At 41.3% G+C, this 20,876-nt stretch overlaps 1 protein-coding gene across 7 annotated transcripts in view; it reads left to right on the forward strand.

Moving 5' to 3' along the window:
- cep162 (centrosomal protein 162) overlaps window positions 1-20,876 on the forward strand; it is a 148,658-nt gene that overhangs the window by 113,798 nt on the left and 13,984 nt on the right. For all 7 annotated transcript variants that reach the window (XM_078542482.1, XM_078542478.1, XM_078542480.1 and 4 more), the window contains 3 exons: window positions 11,856-12,487; window positions 13,387-13,528; window positions 18,944-19,042. In XM_078542482.1, the coding sequence (XP_078398608.1) occupies window positions 11,856-12,487; window positions 13,387-13,528; window positions 18,944-19,042 (873 nt within the window). The remainder of the gene's footprint in view (window positions 1-11,855; window positions 12,488-13,386; window positions 13,529-18,943; window positions 19,043-20,876) is intronic.

Below are 20,876 nucleotides of genomic sequence, written 5' to 3' on the forward strand. Positions count from 1 at the left end.
ATGGAATACTCCCCACTTGCCTGCATGAGTGTAGCTCCCACAATGGTCAAGAAACTTGATACCATCCAGGACAAAGCAGCCCGCTTGATTGGCACCGCAGCCACAAACATTCACTCCCTCCAGCATCGACGCACAGTAGCAGCAGTGTGTACCATTTACGAGATGCACTTCAGGAATTCACCAAGGCTCCTTAGACAGCACCTTCCAAACCCACGACCACTACCACCTAGAAGGACAAGGGCAGCAGGTAGTTGGGAACACCACCACCTGGAAGTTCCCCTCCAAGTCACTCCGTCCTGACTTGGAAATATATCGTTGTTCCTTCACTCGCTGGGTCAAAATCCTGGAACTCCCTTCCTAACAGCACTGTGGGTGTACCTACACCACATGGACTGCAGCAGCTCAAGAAGGCAGCTCACCACCGCCTTCTCAAGAGCAACTAGGGATGGGCAGTAAATACTGGCCCAGCCAGCGAAGCCCATATCCAGTGAATGAATTTCAAAATATCTAATCTAATTTATTGCCTACTTACAAAGCACATTTTTGTGGTCAAAGTGTAATTATTTGCAGTTTATTTTAAATGTTATTTTTCACTGAATTGCATAGTGTATCTAAATCATTGTCAAATGTTTTACTTGATCATCTTTGCTGCTATGTCAAAAATCTGGAGATCAGTAAATTTGACAAGTTTGCATTTAAAATCTATATTTAGGTTGTTATTGTAGCTTAGAAGACCCCACTCAACTCTTTTTCTTCCAGCAGCACTGCCCCTGCCACCATACCTCCACTCTATTATAATTCTGGCATTATTCCTCATGGTGCTCTCAGCTTCTTTTTAACATTTAATCTGGTCTTAATTTCTAGCCTAGATTCCTGGAGCTTTCAGTTTGATAGTAACTTTTCATGTATACCTTTGTTAAAACTGCCTGAAAGCTCAACTAAGCCATGTAGGGGGAACAGTAGTGTCCTGAAAAACAGTCAAGGAAGTTGTCAGACAAGGTCTTCCTTTTCTAAAATAACGTTGGCTGCTCTGGTTGAAGGCATTATTACAAAGAAGCACTTCTATCCTCCACGCTTCTATCCTCCACCATTAATTCAATTTTTTTTCACTTATTTGCCTTTTAATGGTACTGCAGCTCCCTTGATTGGATTTACTGTACATTTTTAAATATGCACCAGATTACCTTGCCTCAAGCTTTGCAGAACCTCACCAATGCCCACTGATGGTTTGTATCCCAAAATATTCCTTTCCAGTTTCCTTCAGAGCTTTAGGAGATGGCATCTGGCTTAGGAAATTTGTTTGTAAGCCTGCCATCCTGCCCTCACAATATGCTAGGATATTTACTGTATTGCTATTGTCAAAAACAGCATGTTCGGTTGGTGCTATCTTTGTTGTATGCTGCCAGGAAATGTTCTTTTAATTTAACTGCAATATTATATCTTTGGTTTTAGTATAATTTTTTTATATCTTTCAGCATTCAACTTCAATTATAACTTTTTTTAATGTACATTGCTGGAAGAAAGTTTTTGAAAGATTTTATACTCCCTTAAATGCTCATCTATTTTTCTTGCACACTCCTTTGCTTCTATTTTATTTCCTTATTTTCCTTTTTTTTGCTCTGATTTTTGATGTATGTTTATTTTTCTTAACTAAATCTTTAATTTGAATTTTCATAATTATAGTTTTAAAAGCACTCAATTTTCCCTCGACTCTGGGACCCTTCGGCAATGTTTCCCAGTTAACGACACTTAGTTCGTTCTTCATTTCTTTGAACATGCGTACTTAATTATTTCCCCCGTAGCACTTTGATTAATGATAGGTTGCTCACTATGAATACGTATGCTAACTTAGCCCTAATAGACACTTGTAGCACCTTCTTCATAGAATGTGACCTTTGACCTGCCTAGTCCTCCACCCTTTCTCGCCTCTGCCCAGTCAACAAGCAACATATATTTTTAAACATTTCACTCTCCTTGGAACATCTTGCTTTCCCACCAACTTATGTTAAATATAATGACATATGGTTGATGTCACAAAGATGACATCACTATGGTAACGACATCCCTCAACAGCCTGTGCCATCTGCAGGATGACTCAGGCGTTGCAAGATATAACGTAAGTAAATTATTAAGGCACTTCTACCATTCTTTAGGAATTACATTTTATTGCCATTTATCATAATAATACTCGGCTTTTATCTGTCCACACTATTCTGATTGTTAAGGGGTGAGTCTGTTGGTGAGTTTATTTGGTGGACAGTGCCTGGCGCACATGGAGGCAGGCAGAGGACTGGAGTCTGTGATGCATGTACAGCTGCCCAACGGCTGTTGACGACAGCAATGGTGGGTGGGGTGGGGTGTTTGATAGAGAGGAAAAACAGTGGAAGGTAGGGGAAACCCTACAGCATAGATACTGGCTGAAAAGATTGTTTCTGAGTTATGGAGTGGGATTGATGGGAGGGGTAGGGATGACATGGGGAATGAAAGGAATAGGATGGGTGTGGCAGCGGAGGAGTGGATGAGATGATAGAATTGGTTAAATGTGACAAAATGGCAGGGCAATTATTTGATAATTATTCAAAGCTATTCTTTGTGCTAAAAGTGAAGGTTCACTAGGTTTGATTGCAAACATTTTAGAAAAGCTGTGAGGTGAATTAAAAGATTAGGTGATGGCGTAATTGTATTGTTGCTAGACGAGTATTTCAGAGACCTAGGGTAATGCTGTGGGAACCCAATGGAATTTGAATTCAATATTTAAAAAAATCTGGTAATAGAGGCCAAATGATGAAACCATTGTTGATTGTCATAAAAATCCATCTGGTTCACTAATGTCCTTTAGGGAAGGAAACCTGTCATCCTTACCTGGTCTGGCCTACATGTGACTCCAGACCCACAGCAATGTGATTGACTCTTAAATGCCCTCTGAAATGGCCTAGTAAGCCACTCAGTGGCATTAAACCGCTACAAAGTCTCAAAAAAGGAATGAAACCAGTCGGACCACCCAGCATCGACCTGGACACTGGAAACGACAACGACCTGTCGACCCTGCAAAGTCCTCCTTACTAACCTGTGGGGGCTAGTGCCAAAATTGGGAGAGCTGTCTCACAGACTAGTCAAACAACAGCCTGACATAGTCAAACTCAGGGAATCATATCTTACAGATACTGTCCCAGACACCGGAAGGACAGATCCAGCAGAGGTGGCGGCACAGTGGTATACAGTCGGGAGGGAATTGCCCTGGGAGTCCTTAACATTGACTCCAGACCCCATGACGTCTCATGGCAAACATGGGCAAAGAAACCCCCTGCTCATTACAATGCATCACCCTCCCACAGCTGATGAATAAGTACTCCTCAATGTTGAACATCACTTGGAGGAAGCACTGAGGGTGGCATGGGCGCAGAATGTACTCTGGATGGAGGTCTTCAATGTTCATCACCAAGAGTGGCTTTGAAGCATGACTAATGACCGAGCTGGTCGAGTCCTAAAGGACATAGCTGCTAGACTGGGTCTATGGCATGTGGCAAGGGAACCCACTTCACCTCATCCTCACCAACCTGCCTGCCGCAGATGCATCTGTCCATGACAGTATTGGTAGGAGTGACCACCGCACAGTCATTGTGGACACAAAGTCCTGCCTTACATTGAGGATACTCTACATCATGTTGTGTGGCATTTCCACCGTGCTAAATGGGATAGATTTCGAACAAATCTAGCAACTAAAGACTGGGCACCCGTGAGACGCTGTGGGCCATCAGCAGCAGCAGAATTGTACTCGAACACAATCTGTAACCTCATCGCCTGGCATATCCCACACTCTACGATTACCATCGATCCAGGGGATCAACCCTGGTTCATTGAAGAGTGCAAGAGGGCATACCTAAAAATGGGGTGTCAAACTGTGTAGCTATAACACAGAATTACTTGCGTGCCAAACAACATAAGCAGCAAGTGATAGATAGAGCTAAGCAATCCCACAACCAAAGGATCAGATCGAAGCTCTGCAGTCCTGCAGAGGTGAATGGTGGTGGACAATTAAACAACTCTAGGAGGAGGCTCCACAAATATCCCCATCTTCAATGATGGGGGACCCCAGCACGTCAGTGGAAAAGATAAGGCAATTTCTACAATCTTCAGCCAGAAGTTCTGAGTGGATGATCCACCCCAGTCTCCTCCAGAGGTCCCCAGCATCACAGATGCCAGACTGCAGCTAATTTGATTCACTCCACATCATATCAAGTAACAGCTGAAGGCACTGGATAGTGCAAATGTTACGGGCTCTGACAATATTCCGGCAATAGTACTGAAGACTTGTGCTCCAGAAACTGCCACGCCTCTGCCAAGCTGTTCCAGTACAGCTACAACACTGGCATCTACCCGGCCATGTGGAAAATTACCCAGATATGTCCTGTACACAAAAAGTAGGACAAGTCCAACCCGACCAATTACTGCCTCATCAGTCTACTCTCGATCATTGGTAAAATAATAGAAGAGGTCATCAACAGTGCTATCAAACAATGTGTGCTTAGCAATAACCAGTGAGCATCGCACTCACTGACACCCAGTTCAGATACTGCCAGGGCCACTCAACTCCTGACTTCATTACAACCTTGGTTCAAACATGGACAAAACAGCTGAACTCCCTAGTGACTGCCCTTGACATCAAAGCTGCATTTGACCGAGTGTGGCATCAAGGAGCCCTAGCAAAACTGAAGTCAATGGGAATCAGGGGCAAAACTCTCTGCTGGTTGGAGTCATACCTAGCACAACCGGAGATGGTTGTGGTTGTTGGATGTCAGACATCTCAGCTCCAGGACATCACTGCAAAGGTTTCTCAGGGTAGTGTCCTCGGCCCAACCATCTTCGGCTGCTTCATCAATGACCTTCCTTCCGTCATAAGGTCAGAAGTGGGGATGTTCACTGATGATTGCACAATGTTCAGCACCATTTGTGACTCCTCAGATACTGAAGCAGTCCATGTGCAAATGCAGCAAGTCGCGGACAATATCCAGGCTTGGGCTGACAAGTGGCAAGTAATATTCGCCTCACATAGGTGCTCGGCAATGACCATCTCCAACAAGAGAGAATCTAACCGTCGCCTCTTGACATTCAATGACATTACCATCACTGAATCCCCCACCATCGACATCCTGGGGGTTACCATTGGCCAGAAACTGAACTGGACAAGCCATATAAATACTGTGGTTACAAGAGCAGGACAGAGCCTGGAAATCCTGTGGCGAGTAACTCACCTCCTGACTCCCCAAAGCTTGCCCATCAAGGCACAAGTCAGGAATGTGATGGAATATTCTCCACTTGCTTGGATGAGTGCAGCTCCAACAACCCTCAAGAAGCTTGAGGTCATCCAGGACAAAGCAGCCTGCAGGATTGGCACTCCATACACAGACATTCACTCCCTCTACCACCAAAACACATTGGCAGCAGTGTGTACCATCTACAATATGCACCGCAGGAACTCACCACACTTCCATCGACAGCACCTTCCAAACTCACGACCACTACCATCTAGAAGGACAAGGGCAGCAGATTCATGGGAACACCGCCACCTGGAAGTTCTCCTCCAAGCCCCTCACTACTTGTAAATATATCGCCGTTCCTTCCCTGGCGCTGCGTCAAAATCCAGGAACTGTCTCCCTAACAGCACTGAGAGTGTACTTACACCACATGGACTGCAGCAGTTCAAATAGGCAGCTCACCACCAGCTTCTCAAGGGCAATTAGGGATAGGCAATAAATGCTGGCTTAGCCAGCGATGCCCACATCCCATGAATGAGTAGAGAAAAAAAAATGTCCTGTGTTGTAGCTTTACCAGCTGACGCCTCATTTTTAAGTATGCCTGGTACTGATCCTGGCATGTCCTCCTGCAATTTTCATTGAACAAGTGTTGATCCCCTGGCATAGTGATACTGGTAGATTGGAGGATATCCAAGCCCATGAGGGTACAGATTGTGCTCGAGTACAATTCTGCTGCTGCTGATGGCCCACAACACCTCATGATCACCCAGCCTTCAGTTGCTAGATCTGTTCGAAATCTATCCCATTTAGCAGGGTGGTAGTGCCACACAACACGATGGAGGTTATCCTTAATGTGCAGATGGGACTTTGTCTCCAAAAGGACTGTGCGGTGGTCACACCTACCGATACTGACACGGACAAATGCATGTGCAGCAGACAGGTTGTTGAGGATGAGATCAAGAATGTTTCTCCCTCTTGTTGATTCTCTCACTACCTGTTGCTATGTCCTTAGGATGTGGCCAGCTCAGCCTGTAGCGCTGCTACTGAGCCACTCTTGTTGATGGACATTGAAATCTTCCACCCAAATTTGTACATTGGCATGCTGTATGAAAGCATGCTTTATCCCAAAAAATTATTAGTTCATCTCTGGGAATCCCTCTCTTAGCCAAGGTCCCATTTTCCAAGTGGTTATGTCTAATGATTTGTCTCAACCCAGTTGAGTACCCAGATGAGTGTCTGGATGCTGTGCAAATGGGATAGGGAATGCGGTTCATTCACATTCCCCTGAGGTCATTGTTGTTGGTGGGTTTTTGCAGACAGGTGGACTCCATCTCAGTATTGTTGGAATGTGTAACGTAGTGATGGAAGTTGTGTAGCCATTTTTTGCTGCAAGTTCAACTCATTGGAATGCGGCTTTGGTCTTGTTTTCAAAAAATATAATTTGGGGGTTTCCAGTCGGTAGATTCAAAACTTTTTTTGGTATAAAACATGTTTTCAACATAGCATGCCACTGCACAAAGTTGGATTCAAGGAAGAAGCAGTTATAATGTTGGTACAAAGCTTGAATTGGAACAAAACTGCTATCTGGGAAGCCGTTTTCTTCGCTGTTAGATGCTGAAATTATAGCAGGCAAATTTGAAGGAAATAGTGTTTATTCCTTGAATAATATTGAGCCCATCAGATGTAAACCTGGCCTTTCAATTTGGGAGAAAATAGTTCCCAATTAGACTTCCATATTCTATGGGAGAGAATTTTCCCTCCCCGTCGGTGGGGGGGGGGTTTGGGTGGGAGTGCAGCATATGCGCAAAAGAGCACAGAAATTTCCCTGAGGCACAGAGCTGCCTCGGAGATTAGTGTGATTTTTTAAAAATAAAATAAAATAAAAATGTTAAGACGCCCCCTCATGTGACAGTGTCACATGAGCTGGGACATGTCAATGAATTTTATTTTACAAATTTTTTAAACTTTAAAAACATTCATGAACCCTCATCCCGCTCGTGGATGAGGTTTCATGATAAATGCGAAGGCTGCCTAGGCTCTTCGCCTGCCCGCCCGCTAACCTTAAGGTTGGACCGGCAGCTCAGTTAATTATTTTAATTAATTAGTTTTTAAATGGCCTTAATAGGCCCTTGACAGTTTGACAGGCCCCGCTCGCCAACCCGAAGATTCTGGCCATGATATAAACAGGTCACAAGGCAAGACTCATGACAAAATTTGCATTTATATTCCTTGGCCTTTTTTTAACCCATGCCTAGCTTTATGTAGATTTTTCCAGAGTGTGAAGTCTTTGGTAGAAAAATAACTAGAAATTCTGTTATTTAAGGAAGTACTGTTGTGATAAAGATACTCATTTGACCGCAGATGCTTTCGGGTCTCTCTGGAAGTTGGTGAATAAAAGTTTAAACAGAAAAGATGAAAAAGCAATGTTGCTGAAGAAAATGATTTTGAAGGTTTTCCTCCTTTGTGTCCCTATCTTCTATAAACCAAAGCCCTTTTGTATGCTGTATTAGCAAAGCTTGTTCACAGTTAGCACTGATACAGTGGATCTCTATTTACATGGGAGAAAAGTATATTGCATGTAACCAGATGCTATTACACACACTCCTTTTGTAATTAAATGTATGTTACTTAATCAATACCAATCTTTTACATGAGACATTAAAGGTATTGCCTGTTCAGATGGACACACAAGATTCCACAGCACTATTCAACTTAGTACAGGGAGTTCTCACAGTGACCTGGCCAGCATTTCTTCCTCAACCAGCCCTACAAAGATATTATCTTATTTTGGCAAGTTATTGCTTTCCTGTTGATCAGATCTTGACACAATCGGCAGCTATGTTTGTTTGCAAAACAAATGTGACAGCACATCAAATATAACCCACTACTTGAAAATTGCTTAAGGATGTCCTAAGGACATGAAAGGCACTATGTAAAAGCCAGGTCTTTCTCAAAGGAGCTGCACAGTGGATTATATAAGTCAAGCTAGGCTAAGCTACCCATCCTACGCCCAGGAAATAAAGGGATGAAAGTTAAAAATAAAATAGAATGTTTTTATGAAATCATAAGCTAAGGTAGTTGCACTGCAGGCAATATGGTCTGAATGAGATAGATGTTAAAGCTGAAAATCAGACCACAAAAGTATTTCCATTAAGTAATTTATTTGAAACATTTCTTATAGGCAACACGTTTCATTCTACAATTCACTCAATTGCCTTCTTTCACACATTCATTTTAATTAACAATTTTAACCACACAAATAGGAAACAAACATAAATTCTCACAATCATTATACTCAAAAACATTATTTGAAGAAAAATACTTCTTTTCACAATGAATTTACGTTCATTTGATTTGCTTTACTTGGCTTGGCTCTAGTTTAATTAGTTACACAATTTTCACTATATATCTACTAATCATTCTCTACATCCTCAGTGTCACACTCAAAATCCTCAGAATCAAAATCCACATCTTCACCTATTTTCTCAATATTTCATTATTAGTGTCAAAGGTAACATCTGTAGTTTCACTCTTTACATTTTTGGCGTCACTGGGTGGAACCTTGTGCCCTGCCCTGTGGCCACTTTGGCTTGGGGGCATTTAATAGGTGGGAAGGTGGCGTGCGGGGAAATTGCCACCTCTTGCCTCCACCCTGTTTAAATTCATGACGGGAAACCCCGTGGACGGCCTTCCCGTCTTTCCACTAATTGAGACACATGAAGGGTAATTTATACCCAATTGAGGGCCCCAACCCGCTGCAACTGGTATTAACTTGTGGAAGGCTCCTGGGGGGTGGGATCCCTCATTCAAAGGCACTCAATTCCTGATCAAAGGACCCGGCATCAGGAAGGACAAGGGGCCTGCTAAAAAGTCACCTGCCTGGCCTTGCTGCTGACACCCCTTACTCTCTCTCCCTCAGTACACCCCGCCTGCCATTACTCACCTGTGCTGTGGCCTTCCTCGATCTGAGGCCTCAAGTGGCAGTAGTACCAGCAGCAGCCACTGCCTCCTCAGTGATGCTGCTGAGTACAGAAGAGCTGCTGGCCTTAATTGGCCGGCAGCTCTTGGCAGTTGGGCTTCACCCCGGCGCTTCCACAACATTCCACACCGATTCTGCATTTTCAGTGTTTGTTGCAACATTAAATATTTCATAGACCAGGTTAGAAGTTCTTGCCCCTTGAGTCAAACAAAGAGATTTCTTAGTGATCCTACTCGGTTGTTATATTTCCTGAAGTTTTTTCAAGAAGTGTTTTGATTTTGTTGCCATAAGAACGTTCAGTGGGTCAGATGGCTCACTTAAGGGTGGCAATCTAACTTTACCATTTGCTCAACATGTTGAAGGTGGTTACTTTTTCCACTTTCTTGCACCACAATATTCACATATCTCAGATCTACTGCCAATATCATATTCTGGGTCTGATTCATAATTATGATGAGGGTCACTGATGAAAGCTTCCTTAAGGAGTTGGTCTCTTACTTGCAGCGCTGGTGGTTCTTGCATTCTGTTGCTGTCTGTCAGCTTCGAGCTCTAGCCTCCTCATCTTCCCTTTCTCTAATTGCTGCCTGTTGCTTTCTGTCAACCTTTTGTATTTTTGCTTTAGCCTCTTCAACTTCCCTGGTTATACATTCCACCTGTCACTTTCCTTTACCAAGTAATAATGTGTAGTGTCTCTGAACGTAACTTACATGCAACAAATAAAATGAGAAAGAAAACAAATGAAATATGAAAGAAAGTCAGGGATTTATTATGTAAATTTGTCGCATTCTTTCTTGGAATGTATTGTTAAGTTTGGTTAACACATGTCTGAGTTATGGTAGGCAGGGCCGTAGGATCCCTTGCTAGAAGGCCAAAACTTCCATTGGGGCTGATTAGATGTCAAGTCCCTTACAATATGCCTCTTGGTTCGAGATATCACCCTGCCAAGTTTGGATGAGATTGGCCCAAGGTCCTTTGAGGAGTTTGCCAACGAACGGACAGACAGACATTTTGCTTTTATATATTCATTGAAGCAATGTAATAAGACACTTCATTGATTCATTTATGTGTGCTCTGCCCAAAGGTAGATCCTTGGCTCGTTGCATGCTAATGCTTCAGCCTGAACCATTTTTGTCAGTAGTGGTTTGCTATTGCCTTCCACTTTCAGGGGCAGGGCGAGAAGGCAAGTCCCAAGTCTACCTCAGACATAACGGGAATTGAACCCATGGTGTTGGTATTACTCTGAACGCGTGGTTCAATCTAGCCAACTGAGCTAACCAGCCCCAACAAAATACCACCTAATTTTTAAAAACACTGTGGATTCTGGAAATAAAATCAGAAAATGCTGAAAATACTCAGCAGGTCGAGCAGCATCTGTGGAGAGTGAAACACAATTAATGTTCCAGGTCGATGATGTTTCAGGATCTGATGAAAAGTTATCCAACTGTAGCCATTAACTCAGTTTCTCTCTCAACAAATGCTGCTGAAGGTACTATCTAACATGCATTTAGAAAGTCAACTATAGTCAATATGCCACAGTGAATGTTCTCTAATCTTTTGAACTAAAAGATGGGAAGCAAGAACTGTGCATATTCTGTTTTAATATGGTTGTGATATCCTGTTCCAGTATAAAATGTTGGAAATGTTCATTGCTGCCTTTAGTCAATATCTTTTGAAGATACCATTAAACAACTTTTAATTCTAAAATAAACTTTGGTGCCCACTAGTGTTCCTTCTCATTTGTTTTTGTTGTATATGGTTTGTTCATTTCAGTACATGGTACCTTTAATTTTTTTTGTGTGACCCACTTTCTTTGCCTAATGCCTTAGGCTTAACTAGACTGTTTCTTACCAGTCTTGTTCAACCCAAGCTGTTTTTCTGACCCCACACCCTGTTGAACACAACTACTTACTTGTAGCTTTGCTTGCCTCCAGACCTACCTAAGCCTTTGTCGCTGAAACTCTCATCTCTTTGTCACCTCCAGATTTAGTTACCCCAATTTTTTTCATCTTCCACCCTCCAAAGTTTCTGTTGATAACGTGAATGGGACAAGCTTTTCTTGACTTTGCGCCAGAAATTGAAGTTCTAGATGCAGAGTCTTTGCACATGGATGTTATTAGAGGAAATGATACAGACAATGCAGAGGGCGATATGAAGGTTGCAAGAGACCTCACGTTACACAGTTGTTGAGATCAGTCACAGGATGATTATCCCCTGGATACAAACCTACATCTGCCCAGCACTGCAGAGAGGGGTCAATGTCAATGTCCTTTCCTGTGCAGTAAAGTAAGCATAATGAAGTCTAACAGATAAATGTAGTTATTAGAAGGTAGATCTACGCAGAGCAACTTATATAATGACATCTTTGCAAAGTGGCCTTGGTGACTTGAGCTGCCTTGTGATATTCTGTAGAGATTTCTTGTTTCAACAGATTCTTCAGAACATTTACCCATGAAGTGGAGTCTTGAACATAAAATAAATTCTTTCATAAAGCCTTTCATGTACCTAACTCTTCGGCTATCCAAGTCCTGCTGCCCATTTCACATCACACATTAGATCCCGCTCGTCTATTACTCCTATTACCACAAAAAGTTTAATAAAATATAATTTTGTATATTTTCCAGATTCAGTATGAACAGAGAGTCTTGGAGCTTGAACAGCTTTTAGTGGACAAGCTAATTAATGGGAAAGAAAAATTAGATGACACTGATCCAGAAATGAAGATACTGGAAGAGGAAATTCTCAAGTTAAAAGAAGCCCACAAGTCCAAGGAAAATCGACTCCGGAGTGACATTGAGAAGCTGAAAAATCAACTCTACCAGGCAGAATTAAAGTTGATGGAAAAGGAAGAAAGCTCCCTGAGAGTGGCTGACCAGCATATGCAACATACATATCAGCAAACCAAGATAGAGAAACTCAATTTAGAACTGGCTGCCAAAAACCGAGAAATACAAGAGCTTTCAAAGACGTTGGAGCACCTACAGAGAGAGAGGAGGGTGTTCCTTAATAACAAAACACAGGCCGACAAATATGCACAGCTGAAATCAACCAAGAAATCCAAAAAAGACAGTGAGTCTACAGAATCTTTTCCAGCAACATTAGATGAAAAGGTTTACCAGCCAAATGACTTTTCTGGTATTCACATCTCAGAGGTTCTGAAAGAAAATGACATGCTGAAGAACAACATAGAAAGATATTCTTTGGAAATAGACCAGCAAAGAGCAAAATTAGCCCAATTTGAAAATGAAACAAGGAGGTAAAGACAGGATTCAACTATTTTTAAATTTGGTTCCCTGAAACTGCAATTTGAGGAAATTATACTTAGTGAGTTAATGCAGTATGTGGTGTGGTACTAAGGCATGCACTTTAGGAAGAGCCAAGATGATGCCACTGGCCCTTCTCCCACCTGAAGGCTACCTGCTGACTTGATTTTTCTCACTTACCTGAGAGCCACTGACAAGCAAGTAGCAGCCCAACTGTGCTTCAGGGTGAGCCATCTGTTGCTCTTGGCAGTTCACTGCCTCAATGTAAAGTAGGCCCAGTTCCCAATGTCGGGGCACCTCGGGACTTACTATTCAGGTGCACCTGATTTCTAGGTCATAGTACCTTATCAAGCCTTTAAAAAATACCTCAAATGGCTTTTTCTTTCTTATCCGTCCATGCAATGTGGACATTGTTGGCTAGGACAACATTTATTGCCCATTTGAGTTACTTTGAAGTGCAGTGACTGTTGCATAGACAAACATGACAAGCAAGATTCTAGCAGTAGTTACTTTGTATTTGGTGAAGTTGGCTGAGGCATCACTGAAAGGTAATAGTCAAGATGTTGGATGAATACATGTACTATTTTTAAATGGTTCTGTCGGTTCTTTAAAGTCCACCTGAACCACTGGAATGGCATTTAACATTTAACATCCTACCCTAAGGTGGGACCTTCACTAAAGTATCAATCCAGGGTATGTACTCAAGCCCTGGAGTGAGGGCCTGCACCAATGAAGGCCAAACTGACATCCAGTGAAAAATAATGAGGAAATTAGTTTTAAATACATTGCTGGATTTTTTTTTAAATGAATTTAATATGTATTCGCTTATGGTCACTGTTTGCTAATAGTTCATATAAAATAAGGCATTTGAATGTTTTTCTCTGTACTGTAGAGCACAAGAAGGTGTTGCTGAGCATGTTGCAGCATTAAAAACAGCTCATCAGCAAGAAGTAGAACACATATTGACACAGCATGCACTGGAACACTCCTCCTCCAAAGTGGCTGAATTGACAAATAAAATCTCTACTCAAGAGGTACAGGCAATTTACTTCCAATATAGCGCTCCTTAAAAGCATTTTTCTGTATTAGTGTTCAGGAGTGGATTCTGAATTTCATAAACAATGTGGAATTTAAAAATTGAGTAATATTTTTGTGTGTTTATTGTGGGATTTTTTTTCAGAGTACTATAATGGGGTGGACAAGGTGGGCTTTGTATTATGCAAATTTTTATAATGGAATTTGATTGGGTCCAATTATTTGACCCAACAAGGTAGGTAGAAAATGGAGATATGTGGGTAAGGGGCTGGGAGATCAAAGGCACAGAAACTACATCAGTAAGGTGGATTAGCCAGGATTTTCAGCTGAGCTGAGCTGGGTTGAGAAGGTTTTTTTCTATTCTTTCAAGGGATGTGAGCATTGCCCTTGGGAAGATGGTGGTGAGTTGTGTTCTTGAACCACTAGAGTCCATTTGTTGGACTGCAGGAGGTGGCAGGAGCAGTTAACTATTTGTGCAGAGCTAACCTATTCTAGAGCCTGGGATATGAGGCTTATCTTAGGAAGAAAGCTTGAACAGGTTGGAGTTTAGAAGAATGAAAGGTGACCTTATTGAAACGTAAGATCCTGAGGGGACATGATATGGTAGATACCGGGAAGATGTTTCTACTTGTGGAGGAGACTGGAACTAGGGGACACAGTTTAAGAATAAGAGGTTTCGATTTTAAGACTGATATGAGGAGAATTTTTTTCTTTCAGAGGGTCATTAATATGTGGAATTCTTTTCTCCAGAAACCAGTGGAGGCTGGGTCATTGAATTATTCAAGACAGAGTTAGACAAATTTTTGATAGACAAGGAAGTCAAGGGTTATGGGGTGCAGGCAGGAAAGTAGAGTTGAGACCACAACCAAATCAGTCATGATCTTATTGTATGGCGGAGCAGGCTCGAAGGGCTGAATGGCCTACTCCTGCTCCTAAGTCCTATGTTTCTATGTTCCTAGGATCCGAAATACCTCATCATGGGAGGTGGAGATGCAAAGTACACAGACTCTCCCAAATTCCTTGCTATTCAGGGCTTGATAGTCCTCTTGAGGACAGGTTAAGGAGTTGAGACTAGTCCTCCCAAGAGACCTGAGTGTGTTATCAAAGGAGTTAGACAAAAAGATCTTTTGTATTGGAAGTATGTGGCTTTGCATTAACAGTACATTCAGAAACTTGATTCTTTTGGACATGCTTGCTCTCGCACACTATAGGGATAGGGGAGACAATGGAAGAAGGCTCAAAGAAACAGGTCATTATAGAAGGGAATCATTTGAAAAGATTTTCCCTTGATGAGATGTCATTAAGGGCAGAATTTTGCCCTTGGTGGGCTTGCGGGCCCCACCGGCTCGGCGGCAGGCGGACAGCCGACCCCCGCCACCGAAACAGGGCCTGCCGCCATTTTGAGCGGGCAGGCCAAATAAGGCCCGCCCAGCGGCCTGCCCAACAGAAAGCGCTATGCGCTTCCTGTGCCGGGGGGGGGGTGGGGGGGGAATCTCCAGTTGTCAAAGTGTGCTCTTTCGCGCACGTGCGCAAAAGAGCGTACTGCTCCTTGAGACTAAGTGCTGACTCAGGGAGATTAGTGACAGTGTATAAAAGTTAAAAAATAGAAAAATAAAAATATTATTAACATGTCCCCCTCATGTGACAATGTCACATGAGATAGGACATGTTAATAAATATCACATTACATTTATTAAAGTTTTTAAAAAGGAACATGAAACCTCATCCCGCCAGTGGATGAGGTTTCATGTATTATCAGAAGCCCGCTGGGGCTCCTGGCCTGCCCGCCAGCCTTAAGGTTGGGCAGGCAGAGCCTTTAATTACCCTGTCAATGGCCTCAATTAGCCATTGACAGGTCGGCGGGTGGACAGCTGATTTCGCTGTCCACCCGCCTTCCTGAAATTTTAAAGGGACCGGGATGACATTGGGGGTTCCTCCCGATGTCATCCCGCATCATTTTCCTGTCGGCGAGCGGGCCCCGCCCCCAAATTGGAGTTGGGATGGTGGTGGTTGGCAAAGCAATGTAAATGTAAGCACCTTTACATTCATATGTGATTGTTTAGTCATGCTGAGGTAAAAGCAAAATACCGTGAATGCTGGAAATCTGAAATAAAAACGGAAAATACTGGAAAAACTCAGCAGGTCTGACAGAATCTGTGGAGAGAGAAACAGAGTTAACATTTTGAGTCCATATGACTCTTCTTCAAACCTCTGAATAAGAGTCATACGGACCCAAAACGTTAACTCTGTTTCTTATATAAAAGCAAAAAACTGCGGATGCTGGAAATCCAAAACATAAACAAAAATACCTGGAAAAACTCAGCAGGTCTAGCAGCATCTGTGGAGAGGAGCACAGTTAACGTTTCAAGTCCGCATGACTCTTCAACAGAATTCTTTCTCCACTGATGCTGTTAGACCTCCTGAGTTTTTCCAGCATTTTCTGTTTTTATTTTAGTTGTGCTGACTTCCTGGCAAGGAGATCGCTTGATTTTTGGGTTTCCTAGTCTAAATGTTTGGAAGGATGTTTCTCTCCATTGATATATGGATTTTGGAACAAAATGTTGGGACGCAACTCAGTGTTGTTCATATGTAATGATTTTTGTTGGATAGAATGGTTTCTTAGGTGGATTGGGATTAAGGACAAAATTCAAGTTGGGGTGAAGGCTTTGCACCATATAATTGAAGAATCTCAAAAGTAAAATATGTTCATAAAGAATGGTTAAATCTTTATGAGAAAAAATCAATAGGCAGTCACAATATAGAGTTCTAGTTCAACACACTTGATAAAGGCAGGACATTTCATTGTAAAGATTTGGCCAAATTTCAAAACATGTATTTAAAAAAATCTGCAAATGCTCAAGATCTGAATTAAAAACAAAAAATATGGTCATACAGATCTAGTCTAACCATTTAAAATACCTTTTCTCTTTATTGTACACTGATGGACCTACTGTGCATTCCCAGAAGTTTTGCTTTGCATGTGACATTAGGATCTTCTCCATATATGGTGCTCAAAGGCCTATCTATGTTGTACTTGTTAAGCTTTCTTCTCTTTTAGAATATTTATATAGTTCTATAAAACACCTGGGTATAGTTTCTCCTTACTCAGGAGGATGACTCAATTTAGGATTGCATAAAGTTCATGATCATTGGGAAATGCAGATCGTTTAGTTAGATGCAGACAGACACATTCTGCCTCATGGTGGAAAACCCCAGACCTCAACTGTTGATCTTTACTTTGTGCATTGGTAATGTAATTCTTTACTAATTTGAACTGGAGTCCATTAAAAAGCAAAGCAAGAATCATGATTCCATATTACAGTATTACCTCTTGACGCATAACAGTGTCATCTGGCAGATATTTGTGGAAGAAAGTTAGTGAATGATTGAGGAAGAAATAAAAGGATGTATTGATGGTTTGAGATGAAATGAGGTGGGAGGAAGCTCTTGTGGTGTATAAATACCAGCGTTTTTAGAGGGAGACGGTGGCATAGTGGTAGTGTCACTAGACTAGTAATCCAGAGACCCAGCCAATGCTGTTGGACACGGGCTCAAATGCCACCATGGCAGCTGGCGTAATTTAAATTATCGAATTTATAATAAATAATAATATTATAAGAATAATAAATAATTGTAGAATTAAAAGCTCTTCAACCATGAAACTATCTTTGCTTGTCACAGTAACCCATCTGCTTCACTAATTTTTTTTAGGGAAGGAAATCTGCCACCTTTACCTGGTCCGGCCTACATGTGACTCCAGGCCAACACCAATGTGGTTGACTCTTAACTGCCCTCTGAAATAGTCTAACAAGCCACTCCATTCAAGGGCAATTAGAGATTGGCAACAAATGCTGGCCTTGCGTCATTTACATCTTGATGTGGTGCTAAATTATAGAGAGTGGGAAGGTTCCGGATTTGATTGTAGATCTATGATAAGTTCCTTCTTTGGAATCATGTGGCTGGATTTTCATCTTCAGTTTGCGAATTATGAGTCAGGCCATTTCCCAACATTACATTCCTGACTTCTAAAAGGCAGCCCATTCATCCAGTATTTTGGCCTCCAGGAGCAGGCTGCGGGCTAGAGTTGGGATTGCCAGCTGCCGAGGCAGCAACAGAGGTGGGCTTATGGCAAGGCTGACAAGGTTACAGGGCCCACCTCCATTTATTGGGACATTGGCCCAGTTTAATAAACTCTTTCACCACCCCCACTCCATGCATCTTCCATGGCCACTTACCTGTGAGCCACATATATTAACACTGGTAAGTTTTTGAAATGCTCATGAAATAAAAAAGTAATCAACCATTGAAAAATCACTTTTGAAAAGAAGTTGTCCCTCTTGCATTCATATAAAACTGTCAATCAAACACAGGCAGTGAGAGTTTCGTTGAAGAAAACTTTAATCCTCTTAACACCTCTTCATCTTGTCCAAATAAACAGGCATTGAAAAGCGCTTTAAAGAATGATAAACTTATTACAAGCTTATAAAAATATCAATCAAGCAAAGCTAGCAGACCACTTCAAGCTGTGTAAAGAACCTCCCACAGGGCTGAATACATTATGAATGCTTGACTGAGTTTCAGAATCAACATTTTTTTTTACAAGTCAGATAAATCTTTTTGAAAAGTGATGTATTGAAATATTTTAAAAGTCTGATAAATCATGCTAAAACATCATATTCATTAAAACATTGAAAAAGCCCGATAAATCTTAAGTCCATTTTACATTTAAAAAGCCCAATATATTAAATTTTAGGGTTGTTGAAAAATCTGTGTCCGACAGTTGTTTTGCTTATTAAATGAAGCTTTATCCTCTATATCCAGTAATCAACAAGACAGCCTAATCACATCTCTTTAAAATATTACTGGTCCTAGATCACCTTCACTGCTGTCCAACTCAATGAAAACTCGACTGACTGCAATCTATCCTCTGCCAAGTCCTGCTTACCAATCTCCACAGCCCTCAGTGACATCAATTGTTGATCCACCCTCAAATACATTCACCTTAAATTCCATGTTCTCATCTACAAGTCATTCCAAAGCCTTGCTCCACCCTACATCTGTAAGTTCTCCCGGTGTATCTCCATATTTGTACATTCACTCTTCTGGTCTATTATGTCCTTTAAACTACTTCTACTCCACCATTCCTGGCACAATCTTCAATTGTCTCACCCCATCTCACTGGAACTCCTGCCCTAAAATCTTCTATTTTAAAGGACTGCTTAAACTTCTTCCAGAAAGCTTTCAGCCCATTCCCCCAATTCCTCTCCTGCTGCTTCTCCTCCTCGGGTCTGACTGTCAATCGTGAAGTACCTTATGATGCTTTAGTGTATTAAAGACATCATAGAAATGAAGGTTTCTGAAGAGTATTAAAAATACTTGCACATTATCTATTTTCCTTCACTCTTTAATTATAGGTTATGATGAAACATCTTCGAGACCAAATTAATGACCTCCAGAAAGAACGGGAGGCTCTTTCTTTTGCAAAACTCCGTGAAGAAACCCTGCAAACTCAGGTACTTATGAATCAAATATTAACATTTTTTACAGTTGAACCCTAGTCTGTCTTCACAGTAGTGCAAATTGAAAAGTGGAAAAATGTAATTGCAGCAAAGTCCAAGTGGAAAATAAGAGGGTCTTAAACTCCTTCATGTGGAAAAAGTAGCCGACAGTTGATCTAACCTAATGGAAAAATAAAATTCAGAATAATTTGGCACATTGACTACCTAACTGGAACCTCATCTTCAACACAAAATACTTAAAGACTTTTAGAATCAATGTGCTAAAAATAGATATGTTATAAAGAGTCATTTTAATACATTGTTCAATTTTGTATCTCCCTCTAGACTTACCTGTTTGCATAACAGATGACGTGAATATGTCGGTACTATTTATCTATCTTATATTTTAAATCTCAAATATATCACAATGCTAAAAAAGTCATATTTTAGATTTTCAGGCAGGTTGCGAAGAAAACCAAAAAACCAGAGAGACAGAGCAGCCTGACTTGTCATAAATGTGACATTTGCGATGGTTGAAACGTGCTTGTTGTAAAAATAATCATTTGAGCAGCAACTGGCAAACTTAGCAAAGAACATATGACATATTTGGGTGTACTTACACCACAGGGTGCAGCGGTTCAAGGAGGCAGCTCACCACCACCTTCTGAAGGGCAGTTAGGGATGGGCAATAAATGCTAGCCTAGCCAGCGCAGCCCACAACCCATGAATGAATTTTTTTTAAATTGTTCAAGATGTCCAAATGGTAAAAGTGGACAAAGGTGTTTTGGAGACGATGGTCAAATTCATACAAGTTCTACACATAACTTCTCATGACGTTAAAAGATATCAAATAAACCATGTAACTGGGGAAGGGAAAGAGTTATACAGGTTTGGTCATTGTAAACAAGGATTAAAGATACAAGTATTTGTTTTGTTAAAATTTAGGTAAAGAATGTTCGTAAAAATTCTGCAATATCTAAAGTAGAATCTAACAAAATGAATTATTAAAACAAATTCCAAGAAATTTAACGTTCCAAACTGAACCTTGAGAATTTTGATTAAGGAGCTAAGCAAGTATTTATTGCCCAACTATACGCTTGAACACCACAGAATACTAAATTCTACATTTGCTATTGATGCACAAGCCTAGAATTTGATTTGCTGATTGTTCTCAAGTTTATAAATTGAAAAATTTAGTGCATGCTGAAGGATGTACTAATGGATGGAAGGCAATTCATTGCAGTAAAGCAGATGATGCAGACTTGGACTGTTATTTAAAAAAACAAAACACAGGTCCTGTAGGGTTATCATTTAGATGCATTTTAGTAGACATAGATTGAGAATATTTCACATCCTTGACAACAATATTCAATTTAAACTAGTAAACCTTCATTACTTATGCTAAATTGGATGATGCTCTATTCTGTAAAGTATAACGTATTCCACTGAGTGGCTTTCTGCCCCTTGAAGATCATAAAAGTCTAATTATTAAGTAAACAAAGGTTCCAATCATTCTTAGTTTATTTGTTGTTTGATGGGGAACTCTGGAGATTGAAGGTTAGATATTCCTCCACCCTGTTTCTAAGACATGGGCAATCCCCAGACACTGGGGATAGAGATCTGTTGTGTCAAGTTCTCATCCCCATTGTCCTGTCCCAGCATTTCCTGGACCTTTTCCAGTATTTATAATAACTGGCCTAGCACCTGTAGTAGGCACAGGTCAAGTAATTGGTACATTGAGGCAGGAGGACCATTCCCTGCCTTGTATTCTAGTGAGATTACGCTGTCTGTGATGCAGGGAGAGGGGGCTGGTCGGGGTGGGGGCGGGGGGGGTGTAATTAGGGAATCA

The sequence above is a fragment of the Cetorhinus maximus genome, chromosome 5 (genome assembly GCF_964194155.1).
Source record: "Cetorhinus maximus chromosome 5, sCetMax3.hap1.1, whole genome shotgun sequence".
NCBI classification, from domain to species: domain Eukaryota; kingdom Metazoa; phylum Chordata; class Chondrichthyes; order Lamniformes; family Cetorhinidae; genus Cetorhinus; species Cetorhinus maximus.